The 11971-nt window shown below is 39.6% G+C and overlaps 1 protein-coding gene across 1 annotated transcript; it reads left to right on the plus strand.

Moving 5' to 3' along the window:
• Nucleotides 1-10867: 10867 nt before the first annotated feature.
• LOC109407301 (astacin-like) lies at nucleotides 10868-11760 on the plus strand. Its single transcript, XM_029858655.2, has 2 exons — nucleotides 10868-10892; nucleotides 11207-11760. The coding sequence occupies exons 1-2, from the start codon at nucleotides 10868-10870 to the stop codon at nucleotides 11758-11760; spliced, it is 579 nt and encodes a 192-aa protein (XP_029714515.2).
• The last annotated feature ends 211 nt before the right edge of the window (nucleotides 11761-11971 follow it).

The raw sequence follows: 11971 nt of genomic DNA on the forward strand, positions 1-11971 counted from the left end.
AGACCTTCATCGCCGTCTTTCTTTAGGAATCCAAGCATCTTTATCGTTATGAAGCAGATGTCGACCCAGGAAGCCTACCGGAATTGCATTCCATAGATTTGAATAAATGGGGACAGCAGAGCAGTGACAGAGTTAGTTCCAGTTTTCAGTTCTAGTTTTGGTAGTGACACCGAACATTAGATTGGGTCAACAAAGTCGATTTTTTTGAACAAAGCTTTTTCGATTCCTTTTATCGTCTAAAACAACTGTGCACAATTTGGGAGCGATTGGTTGCATCACCGTATTTCACATACTTTTTTGCATTTTTCTCATAAATAGGGCATATCGGTGAAGTACTAGATTTGTAGTAATGAGCAGAATTTTAGTATGGTGAGAAGGTTTCTCCGTTTCTGCAATAAAATAGAGCAAAAAGCGAAGGTATTATAATTCCTTGTCTAATTTGATGCTGTTTGAACAAAACTTTGGGCAAGTGTTGTTATTTTTTCCATTTCTTGCAACATAAACAACATGGTTATCCAAAGTATAGCTCAAACAGATCAAATTAGGCAAGGAATCATAATACCCACGCTTTTTGTACCATTTCATAGCAGAAACGAAGAATTTACCTTCTCACCATACAAAAATTCAGCTCATTACTACAAATCTAGTACTACACCGAACGTGCCCCATTGATTTTTTTTGTCTAAAACAACCTAACTAATGACGTCACTTGTGTCCAAATTTCCTTCAGGGATTTTTCCAGAAACTTCATCGGAGATTCTTCCAGGAGTTCCTTCGGGGCTTCCTTTTAAAAATCCTGCTATGTTTTCTCTATGACTTCTTTCATAGTTTTTTTTTTCAGAAAAATCTGCAGAAGTTCCTCGTCGGAATTCTTTCAAGAATTCCTTCTGGGGAGCATCTAAGAATTCCTTTATTTTTTTTCTGGGATTTCTCCAGGTACATAAACATTCGAGGCCCGAGCAGAAGGGAATAACAACAGCATAAGAAAATGTGTTATTTTGGCAAAATAACTGAGTAATGAAATGAGTTATTTTCCTGTTATTAACATAACAAATTATGTTATAAACTTGGCTGTCATAAGCGGCAAAATAACAAAAATCATAACAAAAAAATGTTCCTGGAAGACCAATTTAATAACATGTTATGTTAGTTCGATAACAACATAATCAGAGATGGCATTTCACCGTAGCGATTCACTGCGGCGTCAGTTTATCGACCGCACTGGGGATAGGCACATTTTTCACCACACCAAGAAGCCAGTTTCTCTTGTTTTGGGTGGTGGGTAGACCAAGCGCTAGTGCGTGCTCTTGCTCGTTCGCCTTGGATCGACTGTGGCTCACTCTTTCGCGCGCAACGCTCTCCGGCGCTCTCCCGTGTTTTCACCCAGCAGTCACCGAATCATCACCATGGTGTCGCCGGGGCGAGAACTCTCCGGTGTTTCACCGCAGCGCGCACTCGGGCGCAAAAACCTCACTGGAGCGCGCGCCCGGGTGATTTTTTACACTTTCACCGGAGAGAATTTTAAATCGCTCTCGCCGCACTGTTGTGTGACCTAGTGATCAGGGAGCTAAGAGATTTATTTCTACCCAACAAGCTTGCGCGCATCCGAATCGCAGTGGTGGATCCACATATAAGAGACGGGCTCCTGTTGAGATACACAGCGTGAGTGGTGTATTTTCTATTTCTCTTTCCTACACTGAGGATATGGACATCTCTGAACATAATAACAATAAATTTTGGAAATATGTCAATAACAAATGTTGTTATTTTAAAGTTATTAATAACAATCCAAATGCCAAATTAGTTATAATATCAAACTAATAACAAAGTAAGTAATAATCTAGGGTCTTGTACCATTTCATACCTAATTGGCACACGATGAGTTACGTACAGTATCTAACCCTATACAAAAATTCAAACCAATTGGTTTGAAATTGACTTAGTTATAGCATCAAGTGCCCAAAATAGGTTCACCTTCCAAAATAATACAAGGCCCTATATGAATAACAAAACAAGCGTTTAGAGCATATCAGTAACCATTGCTAATTATTATAAAAAAACAACGAAAAATACAAGCTGAGAAAATAATCTAATAATACAATATGTACAGAGCATATGCACGCACATACTCCCTCATTATGGAAAACAAGGTAAACTAAGTTAATCACTAATTATGTTTCTTTGACTTCAAAACTTGTTACTGTTGTGCTATTGTTGATAAGTTGATCAAAAGTACAACAATAACAAAACTCGTACTTCAACAAAATATGTTATTGAAATGTAATTTGATGAATGTATATCCATAGCTTGATTATAACAAATTGAGATTGTCCAACAAAATTTGTTATGGAAAAGCTCTGCCTTGATAATTGATTAATAACAAAATAAGATATAAAAACAGGTTAAGTGATTTCGTAGTTATCAATTTGATATTCTCCTCTGCTCGGGGGATTCTACTGGGTTTAATTTGAAAATTCTTACGGGTACTTCTCCAGGAATTCCTTCGGAGATTCCTCCAGGAATTCCTTTGACGGTTCCTCAAAGAATTCCTAAGCGAATTTCTCGAGGATTTCCTGAGGTAATTCCTTAAGAATGCTGTGAGGTAATTTCTTGAGGAATCCCTGAGAAAATTCCTTAAGTCTCTCTCTTCTCTCTTCTTGGCGTAACGTTCGCATTGGGACAAAGCCTGCTTCTCAGCTTAGTGTTCTATGAGCACTTCCACAGTTATTAACTGAAAAGCTTCCTCTGCCAATGACTATTTTGCATGCGTATATCGTGTGGCAGGCACGAAGATACTCTATGCCCAAGGAAGTCAAGGAAATTTCCTTAACGAAAAGATCCTGGACCGACCGGGAATCGAACCCGTCACCCTCAGCATGGTCATACCCGTGCGTTTACCGCCTCGGCTATATGGGCCCTAAAAAAAAATCCTAAAGTAATCCATGCGAAAATTTCATGAGAAATCCTCGAGGAAATTTAATAAATAATTTCTGCCGAAGGAACTTTTTGAGAATGGGGCATGTTCGGTGTAGTACTAGATTTGTAGTAATGAGCTGAATTTTTGTATGGTGAGAAGGTCGATTCTCCGTTTCTGCAAAGAAATGGTGCAAAAAGCTTGGGTATTATGATTCCTCGCGTAATTTGATGCTGTTTGAGCTAAACTTTGGATAACTATGTTTTTTATGTTGCAAGAAATGGAAAAAAACAACAACACTGTCGCTCAAAGTTTTGCTCAAACAGCATCAAATTAGGCAAGGAATCATAATACCCACGCTTTTTGCACCATTTCATTGCAGAAACGGAGAATTGACATTTTCACCATACTAAAATTCAGCTAATTACTACAAATCTAGTACTTCAATAATCTGTCCTATTCCAAGAATAATTTCTAAAGGAATTCCTAGTGGAGTTTGTAGATGAATTCCCGGAGGAACTTCCAACGGAATTCCTTGAGCAACTTTTAGAGTAGTTCACGGCAAAAATTCTAGAGACATTTCCGAACAAATTTCCGGAGTGATTACCGCAGAAATTTCTGCAAAATTTCAAGACAAATTTCTGGAGGAATTCCCAAAGGAATTTTGGAAGGATTCTCGGAAGAATTTCCGGTGTAATATCTGGAGGATTTCTCGAAATAGTTTTTGGATTAATTTTCGGAAACATTTCCAGAGGATTCTGGTGGAATTCCCGGAAGAACTTCTGAAGGATTTCCTTGAGTAATTTTTAAAGTAGTACACGCACGGAAATGCTTATCAATGAATTTCTGGAGAAATAGGACAGACCGGCGAAGTACTAGATTTGTAGTAATGAGCTGAATTTTAGTATGGTGAGAAGGTCAATTCTTCGTTTCGGCAATGAAATGGCGCAAAAAGCGTGGGTATTATGATTCCTTGCCTAATTTGATGCTGTTTGAGCAAAACTTTGGGCAACAGTGTTGTTGTTTTCTCCATTTTTTGTAACATAAACAACATAGTTATTCAAAAGTTTTGCTCAAACAGCATCAAATTAGGCAAGGAATCATAATATCCACGCTTTTTGCACCATTTTATTGCAGAAACGGAGAATTTACCTTCTCACCATACTATTACTACATATCTGGTACTACACCGAACGTGCCCCATTCCCGAGAGAATTTCTGGAGGATTTCCTGAAGGAATTTCTGGAGAAATTCTCAGAAAAAATTGCAGAGAAGTTTCTGGAAGAATTCCCGGAAGAACTTCTGGAAGAATTCCTGGAGTAAATTCCCAAAGAGTTCCAGGAGAAATTCCCGAAAGAATTTCTGGAGAAATTCTCAAAATAACTTCTGGAAGCATTTCCGGGGTAACTTGATAAATTTCTGTCATGTGGAATCCGCCTCTTAAGCTAATATTGAAAGTTGCACCGATATTATGAAATTTGGAGTTTAGTCAATTTTTTGGCCAATTTAATAGATCCATTACACAGCTACAGCCGTATTCCTGGGCCTGGATTATTTCAGAAACAGGTTTTATTTCAGTGATGAAGAACGCCGAAGAAATTGTATTACTTTTCTGTGCATTCACCGTGCAGTTCATTTACTGCATGTATCAGCCTCAGCTTGAAGTTGGTAAGATTTTTTTTCCCACAAGCGGTTGTTACAAATTTTCTTACATCACATTATTTCTCTAATGAAGGAGACAAGCTCAGGCGAGCTTTTCAAGCTGGTAACAACTTGAGTAGAAACCATGTACGCGTTTACCCAATGGAATATGGTTTCGGTCACTACTACCAGGGGGATATTATCATGACATCTGGCCGTTCTGGTCTCATATACAACCAGATGAGATGGCCCAAAGGAGTTGTGCCGTATAAAATAATGGAGCAATGAAACGGGATGCCACGCGCACTTGGGATTCAACGCCAACAACAACTACCATCAGGTCAATCTGCAATCGCCGGGATGTACCACTTTCGTAGGAACCCCAGTGCACGAACTAATGCACGCTTTGGGAGCGCCCCACGAGCTTACGCGAGTTGATCGTGACAGCTATGTCACCATCAACCGTTCAGCCTTGTAATCGCAGTTTCAGACCGATACTATGTACAACAGTATGTTTGCAATCACACCGGCTTATTATCCGTCGACGTATTCTTATTCTATACCCTACAATTACAACTCGGTGATGCACTACTCTCGGTATGCCGGAGCTGCAAATCTCGCTACGCCTGTGTTGTCCCCGAGGAAGCCATGGTCCGGTGATTTTGGAAACAATTCCGGATTGGCGAGTTCTGATGTACAGCTGATTCGGGCTATGTATTGCCCTTGGGGTAGATAATATTTGTAGATCCGTAATAAAGCCGCAGTTCGATAGAATAATGTTTAGAGAATGTTTAGTGTTCCACGGTTTCTAGTAACAACGGTTGTCGAACTAACATTCCTTCCCTTTTCCGATGACCGTAAGGACGTGGCCGGCGCCGTTATTGACTTTCAAAAATTGAACTCTCGAATTGTGCACATTGACAGTGTTTAGCTAGTCCCAAGCGCCATTCATTGGTTCTCTGTGCAACTTCGATTGTTCTGGTCAATCACGGAGTAGCAGCTGCAATGTGTACGGTTATCTTTGCTTTGCTTGCTTTGCTTTAATTTGAAGACTACTAGGTAGATATTATTTTAAACCATTGGGATATTCAGCATCGTCCAAATTGCCCTATGATGAAGACTTTCAAATCTACAAGAATAACTTTATGTGTTTTCGCCATACATAATATCATTGTATAATCTACTGGGATCCGTGAAACTCTTGAAATCTCCAATGTCATTTAGAATCCAGGTCAGCTAAACTACCTTGAAATTCAGAACTTCTAGACTGTTACTGTACCAACCTGAAGTCTACTAGATATTATTATAACCTTTGGGATATTTAGGGTCGTCTAAATTGTCCTAAAGTTTATCTCTTGGCAGTAAAAGTAGTAATTCTCACAATGAACTGTAACATTACACATCCAACTGTAATCTGTAATACCCCTGGCATTTTCATGAGTAATTCCAAAATATTTTTCAGACTTTCTAAACTATCAATCAAACTACTTCGGAGACCATAGCTTCAGGTCAACACTCGTGATAATAGTCTTTGCCACTACGTTAAGTAGTTTTACATAATCAACAGTATTTGTCAAAATAGTTCGAGGAACAGTAATCATTGTTGTGGGTCTTCCTTATGGTTATGAAGCTTTGTTGATAAAAACAACCACTGGTGATTTCGTTTTAGGTAGTAATGTTACACAACCATATAGGATCCATGAATCCATTTCTGGGGCTGTTCGGGCTCGCTTGGAAGTTAACCATCAATGATAACTTCTTTTCCCGATCAGCCTTGATAGCTGTGTAGTGTCGGTAGCGATTGTCGCAATTGGCTAAGAATAACACTACGGACAGCCTGATCCAGTGGTAAGAATCCACCAACAGGTGACCCCTAATTCATGGTGTTATGCGGCTTTATGCTTACCGTGCCAAGGAATGAATGGTTAGGGGGGGTCCAATAAAAACCTAACCACAAACGGAGCCTGTGGAGAATTAGGGCGTCCTCCACAGTATTACGCCCTTACTGCGCTAACCGGAGCAATGGTGCAGTGGACCTTGCGTTTCTCCGAGATAATCAGTTGCCCTTCTTAAGTCTCAAATTTGAGGCTAAATAAGGGCGGGATTATTCAAATGTTGCATATTAGCTTACATTACTACCTATACAGCCCCTCTTCGCATAACAGTCCCATGTTTGCTTGGTTTCCTATTCACATGGGACTGTTATGCGAATGAGGGCAGTATATGGGTTCGCTTAAGGCGTTTTCGCCATTGGCATTTTTCAATTGACACCGATTTGGTCTGTCGTTGATGTTACCTTTTTGTTCTGTGTTTGTGTAGAGTGTAATCCTGTCTAGTTTGGGTAGTGGCTACGGCTAGGAAACCTGAGATCAACTTTCAGCGTAAAAAGCGTGCATAGCCCAAATGGCTCTATTTCAAAAAGTTTATTTTCGTAGGGTAGATTCTGTATAGTTTACCTTGTGAACCCAGTTTTGCTTCTTACATTATAAATGAAGTGTCGTGCCTCGAGCATGCTATATCTTAGTATGTTTCAACCTTTCCTTATGGATGCCTTCAAGCCAGCTCTTGTATTCAGCAATTTTTCGCTGATATTTGGCAGTATTGCTACGATGGTTACATCATCTGAAATAGCTCAAACATTAATTTGAGATGCTTCAGTTTGATGGATTACTTAGGTACATAGTACAGTTCATGGATAACTTAACATGGAATTGCACCTAACCCAACTCTGTATGAGCAGAGTTTGACATGAGTTGACTGAATGGCATGTGTCAGATGAGGAGTCTCTATTTGACCTTCTTTGCATTTTTTAGTGGTCCTTCAGGCGTCCCTGCTCAATAAACTAGGGAACCTGTACTAATTGGTTGCGACCACATTTTATAGATAACTCGCTTCCATCTGAAAGTCTCTTCAATAAAGACAAATCAATCAATCGCTTCCATTGCTACTCCAAAAGAGTTTCATTGTGGTTTTGTACCTACAACGCCCTTCATTGTGGTATACCATAACTATTGCTTTGAAAGAAGCTTCCCAAGTAACAGAACTAGCTGAATAACAGTTTCTTAAGCTAAAGTTTGCTTAAGAGTTGTTTGTTCCACTCTTGTACAGCAAAAATGTTTGTTGGGTTGTCCTCTGCGGTCTGTGCGGACCGCAAGAGGTATTTCTGAATGGAACTCTGATCTGTTCAAGTTCAAAATATCTTCGGATAAACTAGTCTTGTATAGTTACGAATCTCTTGCTTCCACCAGAGAATTATAGCTATATAATTGACTTAGTGGACACCAGAACGCTCTGCTTACTTCAAATCTCCAGGAGCAAATGGTGGTTTGTCCTATTTTTTTCCAGAGGGATTTGAGTATTTCATGTATGTATGTTTTCAAATCATGTAGTTTTCTATGGAGTATTTTCATGGCGTGAAATTACTCCATAGTTTTATCCCGAAAGGGTACGTGCGTTGTATAAAGAAGGATTGAATCCTGGTTACCTCGTTCTTTCTAAAATGCTTGAAACGCATTGTCGATTATCACATCTGTGATTTCAGACTCTAGTTTAATTTAAAAACACTTCACTAATACTTCACTTTTGCAAAAGAAAAATAAAAAATGAATAACTCTTTTAAAGAAAAACTAGAAAGGACGAGCAAATTCCTTTTAATTCTACTACTGTGCTTATCTTCGGACAGATAGGCCTATTTCGTCTGTGACTTACAGACTTCTTCAGTGTCAAGTGCTCGACCAGTTTTAAATTAAACTAGAGTCTGAAGTAACAAGTTCTACTAAAAGCTCTAAAGTAATAGTAAAGTGGCATCTGTGATGTTCGTCTGGCTGACATGGCTATTCATGTGAACTCACATGCCTCCCAATTTGGGATGTCCACAGTGACTCTTTTACACAAAGTTGTATACGTTTTCAAGAAAGTACTCGCTCAAATGTAGTTTTTGCTTGGGTGATTTCTTGAATATTGAGGATGCTCTCGATGCCGTGCCTTTCAATGCCATATTGAAAGTCGCATGACGTCACAAGCTACCTCCAATGAGCTATAGGCTCTCTTTACGCTTATGCGTTTCACAGTGTCCTTTTCAGGGCACTGATTAACCCCGTTGTGGTATGGGCTATAAGGTCTCGTTGCGCTTATGCGCTCATTCCCTCTTCTAGGGTACTCCTTCCTATTTCATCACCTTTCCCTTTCCCTTTCCTATTTCCCATCCCTTGCCCCATACTCCCTCAGGTAAATGATGAAATAGGCTTATATGTATGGCGATGGCACAAATGTCCCAAATGGAGGATAACGCGCCTCTGGAGCCGGCCTGATACGAAACTATCAATCAAACTACTTCGGAGACCATAGCTTCAGGTTAACACTCGTGATAATAGTCTTTGCCACTAAGTAAGTAGTTAAGTAGTTTTACATAATCAACAGTATTTATCAAAATAGTTCGAAGAACAGTAATCGTTGTTGTATATTTTTGGGATATTATGGGTCTTCCTTACTGTTATGCAGGTTTGTTGATAAATACAACCACTGGTGCTTTCGTTTTAGATAGTAACGTTACACAACCATATAGGGTCCATGAATCTCTTAACCTCTTAACCTCAAACTACTCCATGGTAATTTTGTTACACAACTTAATATCTACACTTGCAATGCGAACCTGCTACATTGAAATGATACATAATGAATCATATTTACTAACATTCTTCAAAGACCAGTAGGCATTGTTCTGTATCTTTGAAATATTTAAGGTTGTACAATTTGTGTATTGCCAATTTTTGTACGATAAAAATATTTCTATGAAATATATTACGAAAAATGGCCATCTTTTCAAAAATCTCGCCGGGGCGACCTCTAAAAGTCATTTTTGAAAGTTGCCGTCATACAAAAGTTTGTTTCTAACAGCCTTAGCTATCATTTACAGGGTGAGCCCCCAAGCTTTTCGACCATGTGCAATTTTGGGACACCCTATTGTACAATCTTTTATGAAACTCATCTTTTGAAATCTGCATTCGTTGTGGTCATTGTTTGTGCAATGGAAAGTTACGTTAACTAGTCTAACCCATCCAGATCTGTGAACTTCTATGAAACTCAGCCTCAGTGGCTTCGTGGCCGTGCGGCTAGTGTCACCAAGCACTTAGTCGCATCGTTCTGGGAGCGTGGGTTCGATTCCCGCCGCAGCTGTCAGGAAAAGTTTTCGGCTGTGCCACTGGGCGTTGCATGCTAGTCCGTTGTCTAGTGTCGTGCTTCCTTCAAAGAGCGTATAGACCACTTCACGGCGAAATTCTATCTCTTTTACTCCTTCAGAGAGTTTGAAAACAACAGGACCAGTACCTGTCAAATTTGACAGGTGTTGGTCCTGTTGTTTTCTAATTTCCCGTAGGAGAGAAAGAGAGCGATTTCTTGATGACGTCACCGTGCAATGGGCAATAGCTCACTGGAAGCATTGAACGTGTCCGTGTCTTTTTTTTTAAATACCTTTGAGATATTTCAGGATTACTAAACTCTACAACCAAGAACTTCCAGTTAACATTTGTTGCAAAATTCTTTCCCGCTACTTAGATTAACCCGACATAATAGTTTGGATGACCCCAACTAATCTCATGATATCCATTGAACATTTAGAAGACTTACTGGACATGATAGATTACATTGCGTAGCTTTAAATCTGTATCATATTCTACTTGCTCCAAAAACTACAGAAAAACGCAGAGAAAACTCTATTATAACGCTTGGAAAAAATCTGGCTTCAAAGAGTTTTAATGAAAGATGTGGAAAATGTTAGTTATAACATTAGTATTACCATTAAGCAAGTCTCACAAATTCGTAGGTGCTACACTCCTAGATCGCTGTTATGAGAGTTGCTGCCATCCCGTCCGTTACTAAAGCACAAGATTTGGGGGTAATCTCTGGCGCAATCCTCCAACGGTCGGTAGCTATCCTGGCCACGACGGTGATGGATGGGAAATGGATACCTAAGAAAGGTGTAGATCCCTATACATCCATTTACAAACAATCAGGAAAAAAAATCGTTAATTGATTGTTTCATAAAAACCAAAACACGTTTGCAGTTCTTTCCTAACTCGCTTTTAAACGAGTTTGCTTCCAAGTCCAAGTTTATTTATGAGAGCCACTGAAAAAGAGATAACCAACAAGGGTAATTTATAACCGCCGAAATTTACTATCGGTTGCTGTTGCATTTTGCTAATGTATATAAGTAGAATGACATGACCAAGTGTAGCATTCTCTAGTTCAGTGATGGAGTGCGCGAATGCAATCGTATTACTTTGCTGCTTATTGCACATGCAATTCATTTACTGCATGTATCGGCCTCAGCATGAAGTTGGTAGGTAAGAATTTTCCCGGAATCGAAAAATATTTTATTTCATCACATTGCTCATCTAATATAGGGAAAAAGTTGAGGCGAGCTTTTCAAGCTGGTAATAATCATGAACGCGGTCAAGTTTACCCAATGGAACATGGTTTAGGACACTACTACCAAGGGGATATTATCATGACACCTGGCCGTTCTGGGCTCATATTCAACGAAATGAGATGGCCCAAGGGAGTCGTGCCCTACAAGATAATGGCGTCAAATTTTTGTAACTATTCATCTTAACAGTTTTCATTTAAATCTTACACATCGTCTGAATATTTTAGCCACATCAGATTTGCAGACCATTCAAAGCGCCATAGATCAATACACACTGCTGACCTGTATACGCTTCGTACCTCGAACCAATGAAACGTACTACGTATCAATCTGGAACAATCAAACTGGATGCCACTCGTACGTTGGATTCAACGCCGACAACAGCTACCATCAGGTCAATCTGCAGTCGCCAGGATGTACCACTTTCATCGGAACCCCAGTGCACGAGCTAATGCACTCTTTGGGAGCATTCCACGAGTTTACACGAGCAGATCGTGACAGCTACATTACCATCAACCGTTCAGCCCTACAACCGCAGTATCAAACAGATGATTTCTACAATTCAAACTTTCAAATAACGCCGCCTCAGTACGTGTCGACGTATTCTACCCCGTACAATTACAACTCGGTGATGCACTACTCTCGGTATGCCGGAGCTGCGAATCCCGCGACGCCTGTGATGTCCCCGAAGAAGCTGTGGTTCACCGATTTTGGAAACAATTTTGGCTTGACGAGCACCGATGTCCAGCTGATTCGAGCCATGTATTGCCCCTTGGGGTAGATTATATTTTGGTTTTCTAAATTCAATCAATATTCTATAAATAATGGGGAGACAATAAATTATGTAAAAGTAATTAGTGTGTTGGTTTAACGACTGTTTTCAAAAAATCATCCTCTCTTCAATGCTTTTGGAGGCATTTTTTTTTCTTAAAAAGAAAGTACTACATAAACCACATGCAACACAGTTGGAAATCATGCTAAATGATGTCTAT

This window comes from Aedes albopictus, chromosome 2 (genome assembly GCF_035046485.1).
Source record: "Aedes albopictus strain Foshan chromosome 2, AalbF5, whole genome shotgun sequence".
Classification (NCBI taxonomy): Eukaryota; Metazoa; Arthropoda; class Insecta; order Diptera; family Culicidae; genus Aedes; species Aedes albopictus.